Genomic DNA, 26332 nt, shown 5'->3' on the forward strand with positions numbered 1-26332 from the left:
ATGATGACAGAATATAGTATTAATGATAAGACTCTTGGCAGTGTGGAGGATCAGAGGATCTTGGGGTCCATGTCCATAGGACACTCGAAGCTGCTGCGCAGGTTGACTCAGTGGTTAAGAAGGCATACGATGCATTGGTCTTTATCAATCGTGAGTTTGAGTTTAAGAGCTGAGAGGTAATGTTGCAGCTATATAGGACCCTGGTCACACCCCACTTGGAGTACTGTGCTCAGTTCTGGTCACCTCACTACAGGAAGGGTGTGGAAACCATAGAAAGGGTGCAGACACGAGGAAATCTGCAGATGCTGGAAATTCAAACAACACACACAAAATGCTGTTGGAACACAGCAGGCCAGGCAGCATCTATAGGAAGAAGCACTGTCGACGTTTCGGGCCGTGACCCTTCAGACCTGATGAAGGGTCTCGGCCTGAAACGTCGACAGTGCTTCCTCCTATAGATGCTGCCTGGCCTGCTGTGTTCCACCAGCATTTTGTGTGTGTTGAAAGGGTGCAGAGGAGATTTACGAGCTTGTTGCCTAGATTGGGAGGCATGCCTTATGAGAATAGGTTGAGTGAACTCGGCCTTTTCTCCTTGGAGCGATGGAGGATGAGAGGTGACCTGATAGAGGTGTATAAGATTAGAAGCATTGGATAGTCAGAGGCTTATTCCCAGGGCTGAAGTGGCTAGCACGAGAGGGCATAGTTTTAAAGGGCTTAGAAGTAGGTACAGAGGAAATGTCAGGGGTGTTTTTTTTTTTTTACACAGAGTGGTGAGTGCGTGGAATGGGCTGCCGGCGACGGTGGTGGAGGCGGATACGATAGGGTATTTTAAGAGACTCTTGGATAGATACATGGAGCCTAGATAATTTCCAAGGTAAGGACATGTTTGGCACAGCTTTGTGGGCTGAAGGGCCTGTATTATGCTGTGTTTTCTATGTTCTAAACTTCTGACACTTTGTGTCATTTACAGCATTGTTCTGTGATTTCATGTTCATTTCATATCTAACAGGAAGTGAAAGGCAACACGTAAGGGGGGAGGGAGCAAGTGGAGGGTGAAGTTTCATTCTTTTTAATATTTTAAATAATGGACTCAAGATTAGGTACTGAATTGTAAGGATTTCACTCAACACATTTGTCATGGGGAAAATGTAGACAAAACGTTAACAGCATTGGTGAAACTAAAACATTATGAAACTGATTTCAAACAAGAGAAAATCTGCAGATGCTGGAAATCCAAGGCAACACACACAAAGCACTGGAGGAATTCAGCAAGCCAGGCAGCACCTATAGAAAAGAGTACAGTCGACATTTCGGGCCGAAACCCTTCGGCAGGACTGGAGAAAAAACGCTAAGGAGTAGATTTTAAAGGTGGGGGGAGGGGAGAGAGAAACACAAGGTGATAGGTGAAACCTGGAGCAGGAGGGATGAAGTAAAGAGCTGGGAAGTTAATTGCTGAGAGAGACAGAAGGCATGGAAGCAAGAAAAGGGGGGAGGAGCTCCAGAGGGAGGCGATGGGCGGGCAAGGAGATTAGGTGACAGAGGGAAAAGGGGATGGGAAATGGTGAGGAGGGGTCCACATAAGGAGCCATTTTTTCCATGCTGCCATGACAAATAATGCATTGTATAAACTGAAGAGAATGTAACTGCTTCAGTGTATCAGTGTTATATCTCTGGTCTACCCATGTTTTGACCTAAAAATATCCAATTAATAATCAGATAGTGATTAATTATATACCATTTGGTCTGCCTCACAGAAGACTGCAGCACAGATCTCACATCATATTTCTGCTGTTTCACCAATTTTCTCAACATTCTCTTCCACTTTTCTCCCAATATACTCAAAATCATGGTCTGTATTTATTTATTCACCATATGTCTGCAATCAGAATCCTCCAAAATGATTAGAAACTGGTAAAGTTGCCTAGACCGTGTCCTCATTAGTCTTGAATTGTCCTCAAAAAACCTACCTCAGCTTCAAGACAAGATCCCTTATGTGCCTATTTGCTGTGAAGACTACCTTTACAGATCCTTGAATTATTTTATCAGTTTGCTCCTGTGGGCTCATTAACGAGCAGGAACTGGAATGAGGTAATTCAAGCTTCATTTTTGTGAAACTCCTAGGGAAATTTTGACCCATTAACTAAGAACACGGAGAGAAAGGCAGGGCTTCAACCCGAATCATAGAAAATGCCTTTCCTTCTACAGATGCTCCTTCAACCTGGTGAGTTCCTCTAACATTTTTTCTTTGTTGCTCCAGATTCCAGCATCTGCAAGCCTCTTGTCTTGACAAAAACGCTTGTTGCATAACTATCTTGAAAAGTGTACTTAAAACACAACAGTTACTGATCATGAGACCAGGGTGTAATTAGTTCTGAAATTCAAAGTGTGCTGTTCAGAAGCCTGTTATTTGTGTCAAATTCTAAATTAGAAGCTGCTTTGGGGAGATACAAATAACACAAATTTATTTATTTATTTATTCATTCATTCAGATATTGAAATTATTGAATTTTTTAATTAAAATTTGAATTGAATTATTGATTCATTGAAATTATCCCGTCAAATGTATTAAAAACTCAAATCCTGTTTTATCAATCTGGACTTAAGTCACATTATTTTGGAAAATTTACTTCATAGATGCTTCTTCAAGTTAGTCTACAAAATTAAAAGAGCATTGAAGTTTTAGGTTTAGGACCACAGCAACTTCGAGCTTGGCTCCAATGGTGGTTATCTTATCTTTTGATATGAAGGTACAAGATTCAATTCTAGGTTTTAGATTCATGTAAAATACCTACACATTTTTGCAGCAATTAGCTTCATTATAGGAGAATAAGTAACACTGCAGTATCTGACAAGTTCATGTTTCCTGGCAGGTAAGATTTCAAGGTAAATTAACAGGCAATGCAGAATCAGAGTACAGTTGTTGTAGATAACACCTCACATTTACAGAAACGTAAATGCTGCATTTTATTCTTTCACCTTTTACTTCAATTTTGATGTATATTTCACAAATCAGAGCCTTAGATGGTCTCACTTGGCACTTCATCTATGCACAGAAAATATCCTATGCACAGTTTTGAAGAAGAGCAGGTCAACATCACTAAATTGTCTTAACAGTTTTACACTACAGTTTGTTTGTCCTGTAATCCACACATTGCTGTTGAATTTCCTTCATGTGGAAGTGAGTACATTTCATAATAATTTAATCAATTGTAAAGAAGCTTGAGCAAATTGAGTTCATGACAAAGACTAAATTAATTTCTTTATTGGCTAACTTTCTTTGCAAATCATAGCAGAAAGTCTAATTAGCTAACTTTGTCATGATAATGAAACTGATTAGGATGCATTCTTTGGAAAAGATATAATATGCTGCTGATATACAATAGCACTTCTTTTTTAAAAGTCATGGTTCTGAACAAGTTATGACCTGAAATTACAAAAGTCTCTCCTTGCATAGGGGGAGGCAGATGATTTATTCTTGTGTCATATATCTTAACTGAATTTCAATCATCTCTTCCAGTCTGTTTCTAAACATTCAAGCATCAATAACCCTTGATATTACCTGATTATATTTGTGTAAAGGTATATTGCATGTTGTGCTTTTGTAAATTTAAGAACATTCTAGTTGCATTTACTTAAGCGTGTCTTGTACATATAGAGAATTCAGCAATAAAACAGCTTAGAGTCAGATATATTTTTAGATAAGTCATCAAAATTAAGCTGAAAATTGATATTCATAATTAGTGTTAAAAGTAAATCTGAACACATACCAAGGTTCATGCACAAAAGACTCCACACAATCAAGAAGTTATAATAAGTCAGGATAGTCTACAACCAAACAAAGGAGTATGATAAAGTCTGATCTCTAGTAAGTAGATGAGATTGTTAGCAACAAAAATGCTGTCACTGTTGTAACTTGTAGTTAAAATCACAATTCTACAATCATTCACAGATGCTACAGTTTTTAAAAAGAAATTAGATATTTTCTTTAGCTTTAAGGTAATAAGTTCAGCAAGTATTGATATTCCTGTTTCATTTACTATATGAAATGAAGGTTTGAGATTTCAAAGCACGGTGCAGCATATATACCAGGTAAGTTCCTTTATGAATATCAATAAATTAGGTCCAGACTATCTATTCAAATGACTTAGCAAGAATGCACAACTGCATGTTTATGTTTCAAATGCTGCTAGCCGTCTCATCATTAGTGTTAAAGTATTGTTAAAAATGCAACAGATGAAGGAAGGGCAGAAGAATAACATGACATGGATGGTCCTCTGAAGTCTGAGCCAGAGTGAAGAACCTCGAGTGTTGAAAACGTCCTGCAAGACAATACAAGCCTCAAATAATTATGCAGTAAACACTTTCAAGTGAACCACACGTGAATTTTGAGATTCTTATCCTCCTTTTAAGTCCTTCCATGGCCTTGCCCTTATAGTCTCTACGATGTCCTCCAGCCGATTAACCTTTGGACAAGGTCTGGCCTCTGGAGTTTTCTCAGACTTAGTCATTCATCTACCGGGTGCCAAAGAACTAATCTCTAGAATTCCATTGTTGACCCTCCCTGCCCTCAGCTCTTTTCCTCCTTAAACCCCTCTTCTTTGCTGACTGCAGTTACAGCCTTGCCATATCGCTATGACTGTGCCAAATTTTATTTGGAAGTGCTCCCTGGAAGTGCTTTTGTAATGCACTGGTTCCATCAGAGTGATATGTAAAAGCTGCAATGCACTTCTATGTCTTACAATACTATAAATAAGTTTTAGTTGAAGGTCGCTTAGTCCTCTAAAGGCTATGGCATGACCTCATCTCCAGCTCAGTGATTCTCTAATCTGAATTGATATGTGCAGTCTCCAAAGTTCCCACTGTGCATCAGTATCTGTTAGCTGTGATGCCAGAGGACACAGCCTCAGAATACAAGGACGTCCCAATAGAACAGAAATAAGGAGGAATTACTTTGGCCAGAGGGCAATGAATCTGTGGATTTTTTTTGCCACAGACGGCTGGGGAGGCCAAGTCATTGGGAATATTTAATGCAGAGGTTGAAAGGTTCTTGACTAGAAAGGGTGTCAAAGGTTATGGGAAGAAGGCAGGAGAATGGGGTTGAAAGAGATAATAAATCAACCACGATGGAATGGTGGAGCAGACTCAATGGACCAAATGGCCTAATTCTGCTCCTGTGTCTTATGGTTTTGTACCAGAATACTGACCTTAAGCTTCAGAAAGGGCCTGTCTTTAGGTACAACTGTAGAGGGCCAATGCCAGAATTAATGTTGATAGCAAATGGAGAAAGAGTGGGCTAAAGCAACAGGAGGAGAAGCAAAGAGAAAAATAAACAGATTCTTGATTATTTCACTGTTGAGGCTCTTTGCTTTATAAAATCAACCTGCATTAAGCTCAAGAGTAGATGTTTTCTCTTACTCTGAGTTCAAAGTAAAGTTGAATTCTTAAGCAAATGGCCTTTAATTATTTCACCTGATTATCAGCAGAATATGTAAACAGCTCTGATTGCTTGCTACTAAAAGACAGATAACCACAGGGGAACTCAAGAACATCTCTCTCAATTTATGAAAAGCTGCATTTAAAAAGGCGATAATTATGACCAGTATTTAGTTGATGATTATTAAAATACTTATACTGTTGTGAATTATACAATGCCTATTGTGCCCTTACAAATTTTTTTGGAAAAGGGAGGCTGAAACTTGCTTTGAACTCTGCTCAGCTGAACACAGAACAGCCTTATGTTCTGAGAATTTTAGGTTAAGAACAGTACAAAGAACTTGAATAGAACTTGTTAAAAGGCTGCCGTATCAGAGAAACAATGAGAACATGTAAATATTTTACATGCAAGCTACGATTTCTTTGATTTTGAGAGCCCTGACTGTTGGGTTTCCATTTTGGACAGAGCTTGGATGTATCAAATCAGAGCAACATTATGATCCTTTCACACAGTGATATAATTGCTAGAAAGGAGAACTACAACTACGTTAAACTTTTGTTGTATCAACTGGATCTCTGAAAGATACTGAATGAAGAACACATGTCACTTTCACGAAACATGGAAATATTTCATGCGACCCAGGGACCAATTATACAAATGGTGCAGTCCTGCACTAGATCTGTCATTAAATCTGAGATCTGTGTGCATGGTAGAACTCAACATGACATAAACAAGGAAAGGAAAAGTAGAATGTCAGAGAAAAGCATAGAGAAACACAAAGTAAGCAAGAAAAAATCTCGATAGATAGGTACAAAGGCAAGAAAAGGCAAAAGTTAACGTGGAACATTTGTAGACAGAGACAGCGGAAAATACATTGGGAATAATGATAATAATAATAATAATGATAATCCAGAGAAATTAAAACAGATGTTATATCTGTTTTCATGGAAGACACAGAGGACCTCCTGGTAAAAGCGCAGAACTAGTCTAAAATCAATTAACAGCTTAAAAAGAAACTGTTAATCAAAAAAATTGTTTGGGATAAATTAATAGTACTGAAAAGACTTACAAATTTCTGAATATTCTAGAATGATCCTCACAAACTGGAAGTCATATTTAATCATAGAAATGGAGGAGAAAGAAAACATTGACCACAGTTAACCTGACATCAGCGGTAGAGAAAATGCTGGAAACTATTATTAAGGAGCACTCAGAAAATAACAATAGGACTGCAAAGTCAATATGTGTTTCTGGAAGGAAAATCAATTTGAGCAAATCTGTTACATGGAGACTCCGCAGACGCTGGAAATCCTGAGCAACACACACAGCATGTAGCATCGGAAATGTATAATTTGTCGCAAGTTTTTGAGGTTGTTATTAGCAGAACAGGTAAGGAGAACCAGTGGAGATGATCTCTTTTGGACTTTTCAGAAGGCTTTGGTTAAAGCCTCACAGAAAACATTATCTGGACACTGTGTGATACTGGCATGGACTGAGGATCGGTTAGCAGACAGAAATCAAAGTAGGGTTGTTTTGGGATGGGAAGATGTAATTATAAGGTGCTGCACAAATCAGTTATTCACAACTGATGTCATTAATTTGGATGAGGACATTGTGTCACAAACACAGGTCTGTTCATAAGTCAAAGACATAGGAGCAGAATTAGGCCTCTTAGCCTATTGACTCTGCTCCATTATTCAATCTTGGCTAATTTTATTCTCCCTTTCAACCTCATTACCCTGCCTTACCTCCATAACCTTTGATGCTCTTACTAAACAAGAACCTATCAAACTCTGTTTTACATATACCGATCACGTGGCCTCCACAGCCGTCTGTGATAATGAATTTCACATATGCAACACCCTCTAGCTAAAGAAATTCCTCCCATCTCTGTTCTAAAAAGATGTCCTTCTATTCTGAGGCTGTGACCTCTGGTCCTACACTCTCCATGTCCATTCTATTTAGGTTTTTCAATATCTGGCAAGTTGCAATGAGATCTCATTCTTTTAAATTGCAGTGAGTACAAGTCTAGAGCCACCAAGTTCTCCTCATATGTAAACCCTTTCATTCTTGGGATCATACTTGAGAAACACCTCTGGACCCGCTTCAATGTCAGCACATTCTTTCTTAGATATGAGGCCCAAAACTGCCCATAACACTCCAAAGGTAGTCTGACCAATGCCTTATAAAATCTCAGCATTACGTCCTTGCTTTTATATACTAGTCCTTTCAAAATGAATGCTAACATTGCATTTTTCTTCCTTACCACTGACTCAACCATCATGTTAATCTTTAGGAAATCCTGCACAAGGACTCCCAAGTTCCTTTGCACCTCTGATTTCTGAACTTGCTCCCCATTTAGAAAGTAATTTAAAGCTTTATTCTATCAAAGTGCATGACCATCACACATCCCTACACAGTATTCAATCTGCCACTACTTTGCCCATTCTCGTAATCAGTTCTTAACTTCTGCAGACTTCCTACTTCCTCAACATTACATGCCTATCTTTGTACCATCCACAAACTTGGTCACAAAGCTCTCAATTCCTTCATCCAGATAATTAACATATAACGTGAAAAGTAGCAGACCCACAACCAACCCCTGCAGAACACTACTAGTCGCTGTCAGCCAACCAGAATAGGTCCTCTTTATTCCCACTCTTTGCCTTCTGCCAATATTCTATCCACACTTGTACCTTTCCTGTAATGCCTTTTGCTCTTATCTTGTTTAGCAGCTTCATGCATGGCACCTTGTCAATGGCCTTCTGAAAATCCAAGTAAGCAACATTCACTGACTCTCCTTTGTCAATCCTGTCTGTTATTTCCTCAAAGAATTTCAACAACTTTGAACTTTGTCAGTCAAGATTGCCCTTTAAGTAAACCATGTTGACTTCATCCTGTTTAATTGTGTGCCTCTAAGTACCCTCATCCTTAATAATGGACTCCAACATCTTGCCAATTAGGCTAAAAATTCCAGAATCCAGTGATTCTTAAAAAATCAGCACTTAATGCCACCATGATCTCTTCAGCTAACTCCTTCAGAATACGGGGTCAAATACAACTGGTTCAGGTGGCTTTTCTACCTTCAGACCTTTCAGATTCCCAAGCACCTTCTCTATAGTAATAGCAATTATACACACTTCTGTCCCCTCACACTCTCAAATTTCTGGCAGACTGCTACCCAAATTTGTGAACTCTTTGTGTGAACTAATCAACACAATGTAATTTCAAGCTCAATTCTCACCTCATTTCATAAATCAGTTTTAGAAAGTATCTGACGAACTTCACACCTTGGTGCCAAAGTTCTAGGTGTCTCAGTAAAAATTTGGTACACACTAACACTGGGGATGGAAGAAAAGATAGAAATACATTTAGAGAACAATGGAGAAAGATAACAGAAGTGGAGGCACAAGAACAGAGTGAAAGTAATTCATGAAGTGAGAGGGAAATCGAGATACAAGTGTAAGTGTAGATTTGTATGCTGTTTGTACGCTGCTGTAAGCTATGGCATAGCCAGCTGTTGACAACTCATATCATTCATTACATTTCCAAACTTTTTACAGTTATCACATTTTCCATTGCTATTTAATCAGATTTGTGACATTTTACCTTATTTATCCAGCAGACAATGGCATCTTCAATGTCATATGGAAGTTCTGTGGCTGGGAAGAAGTTGGTGAACTGCTGGACACAGGAGACCACTTTCTCAATGCTGATCATTTCTACAGTGTAAGCCATCATCAGTGTGTCAATCATGGCCAAATGGGCAGACTGCAAAAAAGAAACAATTCTAAGTTACCTGCAAGAAATGTCACCGTTGTGCCAAAGACATGTTCAGTTTCAACTTTATAAGTACCTGCTAGATTTACACAGACACAATTTGAAACCTCTGGTAACTCTTTTTATTGAATTAAAAATTCATCCTACAAGATTTGTTGTGGCTATTGTATGAGTGACACCTTAGCCACCAAATACAAGTATGAAAGTACTTCTTGAGAACATTGTAAATGGTATACTGTTTCAAAAGCAACAAATTATTTTGCAATGTTGACAGGTAGATTTGTTTTTGAACTGGTATCAGAACAACCTAAATAGAAAATAGTGTTATTAAAGCCAAAATGATGATTAACGATTTAATTAATAGTTTCAATTCAGATTTTCTGTTCTTTCATCATTCTGCATTTGAGTCTCTATAGTATATGATCAAAAGGAGATCAATTCATGAACTGGATTAATTATTATAGTTAAGGAATGTTACAGGCAGTGATGCTAGAACAATATTACGTACACAACGCTGGAAGAAATCAACAGGTCAGGCAGCATCCGTGAGAAAAGAGTAGCCAACTTTTCAGGCCAAGACCCTCTTTCCTGATGAAGGGTCTCGGCCCGAAACGTTGGCTACCGTTTTCTCACTGATGCTGCCTGACCTGCTGAGTTCTTCCAGCGTTGTGCACGTATTCTTTGATCCACAGCATCTGCAGTTGTAGTTTTTTGTTTTTATGCTAGAACAATAAGGTTTCTGTCAAAAATTTGCCTTCCAAGTGAGCCAACCCATGGCATGCTAAGAAATAACAGTAACCAACGTTTTCACCAACTGAACAATTAGATAATCGGCTTCAGTGGTGACTTCCCTGGGTTCAAACAACTGAGTATGCAAAAAAGCACACAATTCACACTGTTGGTAATATACAGTCGGCCCTCCTTATCCATGGATTCTGCATGTGCAGATTCAACCAACCGCGGATCGAGAAAACCCAGAAGTTCTCTCTCCAGCACTCGTTTGAGCATATACAGACATTTTTATTGTCATTATTCCCTAAACAATACAGTATAACAACTATTTACATAGCATTTACATTGTATTAGGTATTATAAGTAATCTAGAGATGATTTAAAGTACAGGCAGTCTTTAAGTCGGATTTGTATGTAAGTTGGAACAGGTACATCTGGTACGTATTATTTAGTCTCAGTCAAACGTTTGTCTTAGTATATAGTAGATATTTTATCTTTCTATGCATATAAAACACTTAAGAAACATATGTATTTCAATAATTAAACAACTGCATTGCTTAGTAATATTTGTAGTTTTCATTGGGGCAGGGCCTTTCACATGCTCCATTATTCTCACTTTATCCTTTAAAATTGTTCCGATTGTTGACCGACTGTAGCCTAACGCTTTTCCAATGATCGATGGTGTTTCATCTCTTTCCGATCGCTTTATTATTTCCACTTTATTTTCAATCGTGATCGTTTTCCGTCAAGGGAACAGAAACACACTGCGGATTCAGCAGCAGCTGCGGGCGGTGGGTCCTGAGCTCCCCCGGGTCCCAAAGTCCACCCGCACTGAGACAGATTAAATAAGGGACTTGAGCATCCGTGTTTTTTGGTATCTGCGTGGGGGGGGGGGGGGGCCGGAACCAATACCCTGCAGGTAAGGAGGGCCGACTGTATTGGTAAAAATATGGCCTAAAACTTGAGGGGAGGCATTGTCTCAAGTCACTGATATTCATGTAACTGGGATCTCTGAAAAGCAGTTCAATTGAAGTTAGTACAGTGGATTCCAATTAATTAGGGCACATCAGGACCAGTATATTTTGGCCCAATTAAGCAGTTGCTACAATTAGCTGAAATTTCATGGAAATAGTTAAAAAGGTACAAAAACGAAAAACGGAGTAACAAATTATGTATTTAAATGACATACAAAACAAATCAGAACACTAACAATACCACTACAGTATCACAAAACTGTGTATAGTTCCTAATAGTTATTGATGGAGGAATTCATCCATTGTATGCTGCCATGTTCTTCTAATTGACTGTAAATTAAGAAAATCAGAACAGACACCCGGTGCAGATGATGAACTGCTTTCGTACAGTACTTTCTTTGCATCATCCAAATCTTCATTTTCATTGTAACATTCAAGATGATTGTCGATACCTTCAAATTCTTTGTAGTTCCTAACTTCTTCATCTACACTTCCGGCCATTTCTGGCATCTCCAAGCCAGAATACTTGAAACCACGGTGAACAAAACTTCTCTGAATTGTCTTATTGCTTATTTTTCACCAACTATCAGTGACAAAAAATCAATGCTTTTTGGACACAAACACATTGCTATTTAAAAACTGTTCGCTCCAAGCACAGTGTAGCATATAATGGCCACACGAGTGCACGTGGCTGATTCTAGTTAGAACCTGTTCGGCAACAATCCCCTACCCCAATTAAGCAGCACAGTGTCCCAGGTAAATGTAGGGGGTCACCACAATTTTCTCAATTAGTTTTTGTTCTGTAAGAGAACAAACTAACACAGAATGTTGGAAAACTACAATGTAAGTTTCTCAACCATATTGAACCTGTGCATTGGTATTATTTTCAAATTAACTTGTGCTGTAAAAATATTTATATAGATTATGCTTTGCCTCCCCCCCCCCCCCCACCAATCTCTCCAAGTTTCACATTTTTATATCTGTAATAACAACATGGTGACCAATCTGGAGGCAAAGTAAAATCTGTTGCACTGGCCATTTACTGCCACTAGAGAAACAAAGTGAGCTGATACACTGGTGGGAGAAATCAGATTCTGCAGCCCTGCATATGACTCAAATTTGCCACAGGTCAAAACCTCTACAGCTAATCACTGCATAGATATTTATCATTGTCTAATAAAGGACAACATATTTCAGATGCAATCTGATCTAAGTATTTCTGGCAGAAATAATTCTCAACATTTTTACAACCAGAGACCACTTGGTACTTTAATTCTGCCATTTACTTACTCCAATGAATTTTATCTGTTTGGAAGCAGCACTACATAGAACTACAGCAGCCAGCAAATAGTTAAAAGCATACCCTGGACAACATTCTCACAAATAGCCTGTGTTATTGCTCAATTAACCATCACTTCAGTCAAACCTTCTTGTTAATTCTACTTAATAAGTTAAGTTCCAGAACAAAAGTTGAAATTTTGCATACACCACTAATCATACAAATTAATTTGATGAACCTTGATCTAGCATCTAGCTTTTCTTGTTCATCACAGATGTACAGGAATAGCATCTGGAAAGCATACAGGAATAAGATATGTCAGTTAGTTGAATGGTATTGTAACAATAACCTTGCACTAATCAGCAAAAATAAGGAGCTGACTGTGGGCATCAGGAAGGGGAAGTCAGGCAAACTTGTATCAATCCTCACTGAAGTGCTTATGGTGCAAAGGGTGAAGCGCTTCAAGTTCCTGAGTGTCACATTCTGGAGGATTTATCGTAGGTCCAACACATAAATGCAACCATGAAGAAGACAAATCAGAACCTCCATTTTCTTGGGAGATTTGACACGTCATTGAAGACTGACAACCTTCCACAGGTGCACTGTGAAAAGCATGCTGAGTGGTTGCATCGCGGCTTGGTACGATACACAGGAAAGCAAGAGGCTACAGAGAGTGGTGGACTCAACCAAATCCATTTCAGGTGCAACGTTCCCCACCACTGAGGACATCTACAAGAGACAATGCCTAAGGAAGGCAACATCCATCATCAAGGATGCTGACCATCTTGTCAATGCCCTCTTCCAATTGCTGCTACCAAGCGGGAGGTTCAGTGACCTGGAGACCCACACCTCAATGTTCAACAGTAGCTTCTTTCCCACTCCTATCAGGTTCTTGAACAGACTTGAAAACTCTTGATTCTATCTTGGGCTATATTTCCCTCAACTTGCACTGATGTAATTATGTTATTTTTGTTTATTGTATTGCGCAAGTTTTTATGTTTATTTATGTAATTGATCTTTGGAATGTCTTTCTTTAAAAATAATCTAATCATTATAAAGTACCGCGTTGCTGCTGCAAAAAGTGAATTTTCATGGCACTTTTGCCCTGGGTATGTATGCCTACAATAACAAACTTGAACTTGAACAAGTTTTCCCTTTCTAGGCTGGACATATGAAGGACAACTATGCTGCAAGCCTTGATGTAACGTTGACCTTTGCTCGCTCCAGGACTACAGTCTCAAGACCTGTCAAGTACTTCAAGGAGCTGATTTTTCTAGATAGGGAGAAACAATTATATTGGTGAAATCTTGAGCAAGGAAACATAATCATAGAATTAGAGATAAGCAATCCTTCACACAAAAAGCAGTATGTTACCAGGGTTTCAGCACTTAAGTTACAGAGAAAGGTTGAACAAGTTAGGTCTCTATTCATTGGAGCGTAGAAGGTTGAGGGGGGATTTGATCGAGGTATTTAAAATGTTGAGAGGGATAGATAGAGTTGACGTGAATAGGCTGTTTCCATTGAGAGTAGGGGAGATTCAAACGAGAGGACATGATTTGAGAGTTAGGGGGCAAAAGTTTAAGGGAAACACGAGGGGGTATTTCTTTACTCAGAGAGTGATAGCTGTGTGGAATGAGCTTCCTGTAGAAGTAGTAGAGGCCAGATCAGTTGTGTCATTTAAGGTAAAATTGGATAGGTATATGGATAGGAAAGGAGTGGAGGGTTATGGGCTGAGTGCGGGTAGGTGGGACTAGGTGAGATTAAGAGTTCGGCACGGACTAGGAGGGCCGGAATGGCCTGTTTCCGTGCTGTGATTGTTATATGTTATATATATGTTATATGTTATATAAAATTAGATTCAAATCACCACAGCAAAAATTGCTCAGGCTGTGTCAATTGAAATTTTTGTCTGGCGAACTTCAAGATACGATTCAATTAGCCAAACTGAAAGAAAGGTGGAACAGACTACACCTATTCCTATATTCTTCTTGCAGAATCACAATAAATGGTGAATTTATTCAATATACTATTTTTTGCTATCCTCGGGGGAAGTTAGTAAGCTAAGCTAACAGTAAAGATGCTATTTCAGCTCAACTGGTAACACTCTTGCTTCTAAATCTGACCATTATGGGTTCAAATCTCTTCACAATTGTATGTAACATCTCACATTTGTGACCTCAATTTGATGACCCATTTACCAAAAGTAAAAAGATCTTTTTGCATTGCCTAATAAAAGAGCAGGAGGGGTACCCTGATAGCCATGTCCCAAATCGCACCTTGTATTTAAAGAGTTTGGAAATCATTAAAGCTAATGGTGTCTTGAGCAGAGCTAAAAATTTAATCAGGTGATTAAAGGAGGGGGAAGAGAGCGGTGCATGAGTTGCCATGTAGATGGGGATTGGTTAACTATGAATAAAATGGAAAACAATGTCTTGACAGACCATTCATTGCAATTTCATTTCATCTTAATTTTCATTTTTAAGTTATTGAAATTACAAGTTGGCTAAGCATTACATTGCTCCTTCAAAATCAACCCAGAAAATATTGAGCAGCAGCTTTTGCTCAGAAGTGGTTTCAAAATAATTCCATAGTCTGGTGTCTCTTATCACATTTTTTCTTCTTCATCCCTTTGCGTTCCTCCATCTATCACCTCCCAGCTTCTCACATTACTCTCTCCCTCCCCATCTCTCCTCTCACCTGGATTCACCTAGCTCCTGCTCCTCCCCTCTCTCTATTCTTCTGTGCTGGCTTCTGCCCCCACTACTTTCCTGATGAAGAGCCACGGTCCAAGATGTCGACTGCTCATTCTCCTCCATAGATGTTGCTTGACTCATTACATTTCTCCAGCATCTGCAGTCTCTGCTGGATCTTTATGATTGCTTTGTGTCAGTACAAGGGAGATCAGAGAAAAATAACTTGTTTCTAGGATTAATTTTTTCTCTATTGTATTAAATCATTCAAGTTGAGTTAGAAACAGAAAATCAAAAATCTGCTGAGAGCAAAATATTGTCAGAATTGTATTACTAGTGAAGATTTAGTGGGATGGCAGGTAGGGCTTTAGATTTTAAGTCCTCAAACTACTTCCTTACTTTGAAAGTGCTCTCCCTTCCTTGTACTCAGTTTTGGACAACAGATCTCTGATAGGATGTTATGACTTTGAAGGGAATGCATACATATACCAGAGAGATAGTGGAATTCATGGATTGCATTGGAGATTATACAAAGGTTCCAATAGGAATAAATTATAAATTTAATGACATATGCCAGTGATATTAAACCCAATTCTGATTCTGAATTAAAGTTAAGATGATTCAGCTGAGGTTTAAAAGACAGTAAGGGGAACAGATAAGGAAGAAAGAAACTGTAGGTTAGAGAATCTATGGCTAAGGCCTAAATGATTGATGAGGCCTTTGAAGACTTGCTGTATGAAGACTTCCACATGAAAAGGTGGGAGAAACTTTCAACTCTCTGACAATTGATGCAGTCGGTTATTACTTTCTATAAGTATAAAGGCAGGAAGCAAAGGCACTAAAACCAGACAGAATTAAGATAAATAGTAACTGCTGTTAAAGCTTCATTGTCGGGACATGATAATAACATACGTATGTCATACAATAAGTTTTAGAAGGAGAACCATATCAGAAGGTAACAACAAGAGTATTTCAATAAGAAAATGCAGAAACCTACCAAACTCAGCTGAGTAATTTCTTCTCCAAGTAGTGAACCTTTGAAATTCTCTATCCTCAGGCTCAGTCATCGAGTTATTTATTTGAAACAGGAATTGATAGATTTCAGCATGTTAAGAGTTATTGAAGGGATGAGGAGAGTAAAGCAAAACAAAGCTGTGGTAAGCGATCAGCCATGGTCTTGATGAATGGTTGTGAAGGAAGTGCCAAATGGCACACTCCCTTTCATATTTCTTAAGCTTTTATGATCTATCTGTACCCCCAGTCCCCGTCACACAATGCACGCATAATGTGCCTACCACAGGTGCTTGTAGCAACATTAGTAACATTACCATTGATGTACGCATACAACTATTCCAAAAAATGTATTTTAAACAAAAATGGTGAAAAAAGCAAAAAATGGCGATTTCCTGCATCCTTAATTCCGAAAGTCGCAAATGGGCCAAACTGATAACTATGTCAATACTTATCCTACTAACTTTTTCCTTTAAGTTCAGAATACACACTGTGACACACTATAGATACAGTACCAGAACAGATCAAATACAAAGATGTGGCAACCAGGGAATTTAAGTTCAATTAATGAACTAAATCTGGATAAATCTCAGTAATGATGAGTCCCCCAATGTGGTTGACAGATTCCCTGTGAAGGAGCCTAGCATGCCAATAAATTTTGCAGTCAATCCATGAAGGAGGATAAATGGTGGCATGGCCAGCAAAACTGACATCCTGTGCACAAATGATTATAAAGCTTTAGTAAAGACAACAGCAGGTTTATATCCATACCTGCAGCAATTCAGGGAGCAGAATGTGGGCTCCCGCTGCTACAGACTTGCAAGGTTAACTTAAAGCTAAAATAAATATCAGCACTACGTAACGGCAAATATTCTGGCATTGGTGGAGTTTCAGTAACACTACCTTCTCTCAAGTAAAAAACGGGTTCTACCTGAGAACAAGCTATAGACAGTTCCTGCTTTGAAACATAGCCAAGTTACACTTTTGACAGGAAGTAGCTTAGGAAAAACAGTGGGCTGTTTTTTTAATGCTGAATAGGCTGCCATTGATAGACGAGCATAGATCTCCAGAAATAGGCAAGTTACCTCTTGATTTCACTAATTTTGTCAAAAAATTTTTATCCAACTCTTATCAATTACATTTCAAAAGTTATTAGTTTTGCTCTTATTTGGCTGAAATCTAAGCTTAGGAACAAACGAACAGCCAATAAACAAATTTTAAGGTGGATTTTAATGTGTGGTTTACAGTGACACTACCAGTTTCCTATGTTGTACGAATCAGAAAAGTAACCCTAATTTGGCTCACAAAATACAATCATTGCATAGTAGAACACCAAATAAAAACATACAGTCCATCAGGTAGGTCAGTTCGTGGCCATTCGAAAGAGCAAGTTAGTGAACCTGATTCTCAACTTTTCCCCATGTCATTACAACTCTGTTTTCTTTGTGCATAATTCAATTTCAGAGACAACCTCCATAAAGTATTTTAATTTCAATATTCCATATAAAGTATTTAGTATTCAAACATATATCTTTATATATATTTGGAATTCCAAGCAGGAACTCTGACAAAAATGTCAATAAATTTTCAGTAAAGCCACAGAAAGATAAAAGGTCAAAGCAATCTTCAATAAGACTAGGAAAAACAGAATCACACTAGTATTCATTTAGAATGCAGAGAGATTAGTCCAAGCTGGGCAGCATAAATTGGTATAACTCTTAAGTTGTTTCCCAATATTCCCCTCAGGATTGGTATCAATCCAGTATCTACGCTGGACTTCAGCTAAACTTGTATCAAGAATTAGAACTCAATAGTGGGAGATTAACAGCAAAAACACAGACGGTTAGTACAGTATTTTCTGCACATAAAGTATACCTTTGTGAAGTAAAGTGAGCAGTAAAAAAGTCACAATCTTATCTTTAATGCGAGAAAGACTGCAGATGCTAGAAATCCAACGCAACACATACAAAATGCTGGAGGAATTCGGCAGGTCAGACAGTATCCATGGAAATTAATAAACAGTCAGCATTTCAGGCCAAGACTCTTCTTCAGGACTCTTATCGTTCTTATACTGTGTACCTTATTGCCTGTTTAAAAGATTTAGTCATTAGAATGTCTGTTGCAACAGAAATTTATTATAAACACTCAAACCCAGGAAAACTAAACAAGAATTCTCAATTTTCTGTGTTATAACCTTTTAATGAAGTGATATTTGTGTATGTGGATACCCATTAAAACAATAAAGATAAAAACTGCAAATACTAAGAAAGAAAACTGAAGCTCCAGCTTCACTCTATTTCCAAAATGTACAGCTTAAATTTATTTTTTAGTTTACCATAATAAAGGTAAAAATAATTACAGAAGTATACTCGGAAAAGTAGCTTAGTTTTACTTATCCTTCAAGACAATGCTCTATTAAAAATGACAGTCATGCAAAAGTATATTTTGTCTTCAGAATGCCGAACATAGGTTTCAAAACATGCATGCAGAACAGATTGTGGGATGCTCTGCTCAATGGTATGACAGTGGCGAAGACACTGGAGTATTAAAAATGTACACAGAAATGGAGAAAACCAAATAAGGAATGCGCAAGAATGGGCAGGAAAACTAAATTCTTGTTGTTCAATTTTTGAGATTTCATCATATTCCCTACCAAAATTTTCCAAGTAGTCCCCAATATTCAATTCAGCAGCTGTTGGCATCAGTTAAAGAAAACTAAGAAACAGTGACTCATGGGATTAATTTTGGTACTATTTCCTGGCAGGTCGCAAATTAGGTTTGTTTCAACTCCCCCAAATGTTTGAATAAAGCATCGGCACAAATGATGAAAAACACACATCCCATAATAGCAACAGAGCTGATGCCAGTTTCCATCTTTCGGTTTAACAACTCTCAAATGGTACTGCACATGCATTCATCTAAAATTAGGTAAACTTTACTTCAGATCATAGCACAACTTACACATGTAGCTTTGAATATAGATCAACAGGTCTGCAAATCACCCAAGGATTTTTTTAATGTTATTTTGACTTAGTTGAGATTACAGATCCCAAAAGGTAAATGCAATTTGTGAGTGAATATTTTTTGTTATCCGAGGTTTAAGCAGAGTGAAGGTTTCAGTTTCTATGGAGGTCAGTACCTACCAACAGGAAATTTACGAGCAAGATATCTGTTACTAGATTGATTGAAGTTTTGCTGTTAGAATTTCTCAGCCTTAAGTTACTAATGATAAATTGCCAATGAGTTTCACAGTTAGGCTGGCCATTAGCAAGAAGTGAAATTACTATCGTGGAGTCAGAATGTGAGATTCTCACAGAACGAGAGTTCCACTAACAGAGTATGAAGCTTCTATCAAGTGCAGAGGGTAAGAAGGGAATTCATACAATGGGTAGAGAACTACTTGACATATTATTACAAAGGCCAGTACATTGGGGCTGGAGGCAAGGGACAAGCCAGTGTTCGACTCATTGCTCATGAGGTTTACTCATCTCGGTGCTGAACTGTGGACTGCAACTAATGGGCTCCTGGGTCGGCTATGGCTGTGGACTCACTTTTCTGAATTTCAGTTTTGAATGTTATTTGCTTTCTTCTGCTGTTTGCACAATTTGATTTTTTTCCTTCACATTGGGTGTTTGACAGTCTTCTTTTGAAAAGGTTTTCATACTGGGGTTTGGCACAAACTTAGTAGCATAAATGCCTTTCATCTGTGTCAAAACAATATTTTCATTCTAATTTGAGTACAACTGTCAGATGCAGAAGGCTACTTTTTATGCGCATTTGAGTAAGTTGGCAGGGCTTCTATGTAACGGCCCAGTCAGATGATGGCATCTCAGGCAGTGGAGCACACTTCGTCAGTGTTGTAATGAAAGGCCAGATAAGACCGTGTGCCTGAATAAATAAATATGGTTAACCCATAGCAGAATGCCACCAATGAACCACAGCTGACCATCTTGACACAATGAAAGCATTCAGACTTTACCATCAAACAAGAGTACGGCTACCTTGAGTCACAATCAAGGAGTATATGGTCTTGCACAGATTGATCTGCTGCATTATCTCTTCTGACATCTTTAACGTACGAAGACTTGTACGCATCAGAAATTCCTACTGGTACTTGCATTTAGCACAAAGTTCTGTCGACTTGGTCACTGATAATCTGCTCAATCTCACCAAATTACAGCTGCTTCCATTTCCTCCCTTCTCTATAGTCAGCCAGTTTATTTTTTATTTTTAAGTATTTACCCAGTTCTCATTTGTAAATTATAACAGAATCTGCTTCTGCAATATTTTAGGCAATACATTAGAGACCACCAACATTTACTCTTTCTACTTATTCTCTATGTCCAGCCATCTTAAATTTTGGTTCTGAAGTCACCTACTGTGATATGGAAATAACTTCTTGAACATTTCATAACCCCTCTCAGCTCTGAACACTCCTCTCAGATCATATGAACTCTTCTGTTTTTAAGGAGTGCGATTCCAGCTGTTCCCATCTCCCAAAAGAACTCCAGTCCTCTACCCTCAGAAACATTTCAGCACAAAGCCTCTCCACCCTTACATTCCTCAACAATGTTGTGCCCAGAAATGGACACAATATCCATTCAAGTTCTGACCAATGATTGATAATGGTTCTTTGTTTGTATACTCTATAAATAGAGGCACAAAGGGCAGAGATGGTTAGAAAAACAAAACTTATGAAACGACCTATAAATCTGTGGAGGATCCCTTGCATGTGAGAGGCCTTGGAGAAACCACATCAAAGATAACCACTGATGGTGCCTCTTTCTTGGAAGATATTCCTGCTCTGCTTTAGGACAAAATAAAGCTAGAGAAATAGAAGTGGAAAATTTAGCCCTTTGTGCATTTTCTGCCTTTCAAAAAGACAACAGCTGATTCTGTATCTTGATACCACTTTCTTACTCTCTCCCTATGACTTTTGTATGTATCATTTATAGACTTCATAATAAACAAATAAATTATTCATTAATAAATTATATATGTGTGTGAATCATAGCCAGGGTGATAGTGGGGATAAGCTCCCACTGTCGATAAAGTGCTCCCAAAGGCATGTGTCTCAAATGAGCCTCTGATAACCAAACACGAGGAAATCTGCAGATGCTGGAAATTCAAACAACAACACACACAAGATGCTGGTGGAACACAGCAGGCCAGGCAGCATCTATAGGAAGAAGCACTGTCGATGTTTCAGGCCGAGACCCTTCAGGCCAAGAAACGTCGACAGTGCTTCTTCCTATAAATGCTGCCTGGCCTACTGTGTTCCACCAGCATTTTGTGTGTGTTCTCTGATAACCAAGTTCATATCCTGGCCTTCACGTGACAGAACTGTTTACACGGACAGGAGAAGGGGCAAAGATGGGTCACTGGCGCTTTAAAATCAATTGCTTCAGGCAGGTGGGGCTTGTTAGCCTGGGAAGCACACCTAGGAGAAGGAAAACTCTGATTTAAAACCTGCGCTGCCTTGCGGCCAGACCTGTCCTATACTCATGGGAAAGGCTTCGGGAGTAAACCCCGAAGAAGAAATCCGGAGTCGGAGCCCCTAGGGCAATCTGATGTTGATTCAACGTCATTCTGGCAGCTCCTGCAGTTCAGCCATCGTCAAAACATTATGCGTGGCGTCCTTTTTGACATCAACGTCTGGACCGAGAGGATCATGATGCTTGGGCAACTCATGGTCTTCAAACATCTCCTGCCCAGATTCTGTGACGCCAAGCTCAGATTCAGATTCAGATTCAGTTTATTGTCATTTAGAAACCACAAATGCAATGCAGTTAAAAAATGAGACAACGTTCCTCCAGAATGATATCACAAAAGCACATGACAAAACAGACTACACCAGAAAATCCACATAACGTTTGGCAATCCCCAATCCAGAGTCCAGAGAGGCTGCTGCGTATTAATATCGCACTACCATCTTAGCGCGTTCCCTGGAAAGGGGCTCCAAATCCACCAGACAAAACAAGACCAAAAACTAAAGCTACAAGACCTGCACAAAACCACATAGTCACAACTTACAGTTACAACAGTGCAAACAATAGCAGAATTGATAAAATACAGACCATGGGCACAGTAAAAATATTTTAAAGATGTTAAAAGACTATAAGTTCAAAAGAAACCACCACACAGTTTCCACAAGTCCTCAGGGTCCCGACAGACTCACAATCTCACGCCGGCGGCAGAAGGGAATACCCCCGCTATGGACTTCCATGGCGCCGCCCGACTCAGCCTCGCAGACACAGCACACAATGAAAGCTCCGTCAAACCCAGCCTCGCAGACACAGCACACAGTGAAAGCAACCTGACCGCAGCGGACTCTGAGTCCGTCGAACCTCCGAGCCTCCGACTATCCCCTCCAGCACAGCTTCTCCGAGCACCATCCTTTGCCGAGTGTATTAAGATGCCCCCGCCAACGGCCATCGGCAATGCGACCCCGAGGACTGGGGGCCTGTTCTTCCCAGCAGAGACCCGGACCTCACAGCAGCAGCAGCAATGAAGAGGGTCTTCCTGGAGATTTCTAGATGTTCCTCCATGCTCCCACGTCCATTTTTCATCCGATTATGATTGCGCACGGCACCCCGCTTCACAAATAACAGATAATCAGCTCCGGAGTGGCCGCTGCAATCTGCATCGTGCCGCCATCTTGGATTCTTGGAACCTCCACAACCAACTCAAGACCTGGGGTGATGGGTGAAGGGGCGACAGTGACAGGCACAAGATTGTGCTGGGTGCCACTAGTCACGGACCTGCTCTCAGGCTGCTAGGTAGGATATCGCTTTCTTCTCACGAGGCAAGGGCAGTGTTTGGCAGCCACCTCGGTGACGGAGCAACCCTCTTCAAGGACTGCACTGCTCCCCCCACCCCCCCACGGGAAAGGGTCTGGAACAGGTGACCTACAGAGAGCTTGCCTCACCTTATCCTGTCATCATACCACAGCTGACTGGACTTCTATTCTGTGATCAAACTACCTCAAAAAGAAAGGACCATCAGAGAGCTGAGCAAACACTGTGTTGGAGCCTGGAACGTCAGGACACTCACGGGCAAGAGCAGTAACAGACCAGAGAGGCAAATTGCACTTGTAGGACACGTGCTTCAGAAGTACAATATCGACACTGCCGCACTCAGTGAGACACATCTGGCCTAAACTATTGAAATCACAGAAGTAGGGGCCCATCACGTTTTTCTGGATTGGCAAGGATGAGGCTAGAGAAGCCGGAGTTGGCTTTGCCACTTGGATCACAATTGTCAGGAGCCTGGAGTCCTTCCCCAGAGGCATCAACGATCGCCTCATGGTAAAGAGGCAGCCATTGAAAGCCAAGACTCATCTGACTCTGACCAGTGACTACACACCCACCATGACCTACACCTCTGAACAGCAGGAATTGTTCTACCACACTCTGTCCCCGAAGACAACAAGATCCTGCTACTTGGCAACTTTAATGACCAAGTAGGCAGTGACCATCAGTCTTGGCCGGAAGTCATTGGCAAGCATGGCCTTGGAAAGGGAAATTCAAATGGGCAGCTACTATTCACCTTCTGCGCAGAAAATGGCTGACAATCAGCAACACCCTCTTTCAGCTTCTAGACATCCGCAAGGCAACCTAGATGCACCCACGCTCCAACAACTGGCACCTGATTGATAATGTGATCACAAGGCACCAGGACGTCAGGGATGTGATCGTCACCAGAGCGATGAAGGGTGCAGACTGCTGGACTGACCACATCCCGTTGAGAAGCAAGCTGTCACTTCAGATTGGCAAGGCGTACAGGCACCAGCAAGCTGACACTAAGCAGAAGCTGAATATTCAATGGCTCACTGACCCCAGCTTCAAAGAAGAGCTGATCAGCAAGCTGGAGGAACAACTTGAGCAACTGCCTGAGGAAACAGACCCTAAAACAGCATGGGCTGTCCTCAGAGACCCCCTGTACAGTGCTGCAAGTGCTGTTCTCGGGCACCCCAAGAGGAGGCATCAGGACTGGTTCGATGAGAACAACTTTGATAGCGTCACCCATCTCAAGCAGAAACAGGACGCCTTTGCAAGCTGGCTCAGTGACAAGCAGTCAACCTCCAAACATCACACACAAAATGCTGGTGGCATGCAGCAGGCCAGGCAGCATCTATAGGAAGAAGTACAGTCGATGTTTCGGGCCGAAACCCTTCGTCAGGACTAACTGAAAGAAGAGACAGTAAGAGATTTGAAAGTGGGAGGGGAAGGGGGAAATGCAAAATGATAGGAGAAGACAGGAGGGGGAGGGATGAAGCCAAGAGCTGGAAGGGCGATTGGCAAAAGGGATATAGAGCTGGAGAAGGGAAAGGATCATGGGACGGGAGGCCTAGGGAGAAGGAAAGGGGGAGGGGAGCACCTGAGGAAGATGGAGAGCAGGCAAGGAGTGATTGTGAGAGGGACAGAGAGCGAGAGAAAAAAATGGGGGGGAAACGAATGAATGAAAGAATAAATAAATAAATAAATCAGGGATGGGGTAAGAAGGGGAGGAGGGGCATTAACGGAAGTTAGAGAAATCAATGTTCACGCCATCAAGCTGGAGGCTACCCAGATGGAATATAAGGTGTTGTTCCTCCAACCTGAGTGTGGCTTCATCTTGACAGTAGAGGCGGCCATGGATTGACATATCAGAATGGGAATGGGACGTGAAATTAAAATGTATTCTGATATGTCAATCCATGGCCTCCTCTACTGTCCATACATTTTAATCCTGTATGGACAGTCCTGACGAAGGGTCTCGGCCCAAAACGTCAACTGTACTTCTTCCTATCGATGCTGCCTGACCTGCTGCATTGCACCAGCATTTTGTATGTGTTGCTTGAATTTCCAGCATCTGCAGATTTCCTCATGTTTGTGAACATCTAAACATGAACGCCTGAAGCACCACCGTAGTTATGTCCAGGCTGAGCTACGGAAGATGAAAGATCAGTGGTGGGAGGCCAAGGCGGCAGAGCTTCAGCACTACGCTGCCCAGAACAACACAAAGAAGTGTTCTGATGGTCTAAAGGCAGTGTACAGACCTTCCTCCAACATCATGGCACCAGTCCTCTCCTTGGATAGATCACTCCTCACTGACAAAGGCAACATTGTCCAAAGCTGGGCAGACCACTTCAACCAGCTGCTGAACAAGACCAGATAGATGACCAGGCCACACAAGACATGCCCCAGCACCCACCCTTAGAGGCCCTTGATGGTCCCCACACATTAGAAGCTAGGAAGGCAGTCAACCAGCTGCAGCCAGGGAAGGCCCCAGCCCAGATGGAATCCCACCAGAAGTCTTCAAGGATGGTGGTGAAACCCTTCTTCAGAGGCTGACAGAGCTCATGCAGCAGTTCTGGGAGAAAACCTGTCTACCACAGGACTTTAGGGATGCAAACATCATCCACCTGTATAAGAACAAGGGGGACAGGGCATCCTGTGACAACCACAGAGGCATATCTCTCCTGAGCATAGCTGGGACAATCATGGCTGTTTCATACTGAATAGGATTACTTCTCACCTCCTTGATGACCTTGTCTCAGAGAACCAGTGTAGTTTCAGATCTAACAGAGGGAGAGTGAACATGATCTTTGCTGTCAAATGGATCCAGAAGAAGTGCCAGGAAGAGAACCAGAATCTCAACATCCTCTTTGTGGACCTGACAAAGGCATTTGATCCCATCAGACCTTTGGCTCATCCTTATCAAGTCCGGCTGTCCCCCAAGGCCGGTCAGCATTGTCAGGTCATTCCACGACGGCATGATGGCCAGGGTCATCAAAAACGGCTGCACCTCTAAAACCCTTACTAGTAACTAACGGTGTCAAGCAGGGCTGTGTCCTCGTGCCTACTCTGTTCAACCTGCTGTTTGTCATGATGCTGTTCTCTGCTCTCTCACAGACTGATGCGGGAATAACAATTTGCTATAGGACTGATGGACACTTCTTTGATCTGCAGCACCACAAGGCCAAGACCAAAGTGCTGGAGCAATAGTACGAGACTTGCTCTTTGCAGATGACCGCACTCTTGCAGCGCTCAGTGAAAGAGTCCTGCATCAGCTCGCTGACTGCCTCGCTGTGGCAGCAATAAAATTTAGCCGAACCATCAGCCTGCAGAAGACAGAACTTTTACCTCAGCTAGGTGAGGCAGCCTTCACCTACTTGGGTCGCTGCCTCACCTCCTCCTGCAGTCTAGATCGAAAGATCTCAAACAGACTTGCAAAAGCTGGGGCATCCTTTGGCAGGCTATGGGCACGTGAGTGGGGAGAACGTGGCATCAGGCTGAAGACCAAGGTGGCAGTCTACAGAGCAGTCATCCTGACTTCTCTGCTGTATGGCTGTGAAACATGGATCCCATACCACAGGCACATCAAGGTGCTTGACCAGTTCCACCTGCAAGATCATGGGCATCTCGTGGCAAGACAGCGTCCCCACGAC

At 40.8% G+C, this 26332-nt stretch overlaps 1 protein-coding gene across 3 annotated transcripts in view; it reads right to left on the bottom strand.

Annotated features, from left to right (window-relative positions):
• The window catches only part of LOC140737186 (calmodulin-regulated spectrin-associated protein 2-like), a 165407-nt gene that overhangs the window by 72452 nt on the left and 66623 nt on the right, over nucleotides 1–26332 (bottom strand). For all 3 annotated transcript variants that reach the window (XM_073063429.1, XM_073063428.1, XM_073063427.1), the window contains exon 3: nucleotides 9044–9205. In XM_073063429.1, coding sequence (XP_072919530.1) covers nucleotides 9044–9205 — 162 coding nt within the window. The remainder of the gene's footprint in view (nucleotides 1–9043; nucleotides 9206–26332) is intronic.

This window comes from Hemitrygon akajei, chromosome 12 (assembly GCF_048418815.1).
Source record: "Hemitrygon akajei chromosome 12, sHemAka1.3, whole genome shotgun sequence".
NCBI lineage: Eukaryota > Metazoa > Chordata > Chondrichthyes > Myliobatiformes > Dasyatidae > Hemitrygon > Hemitrygon akajei.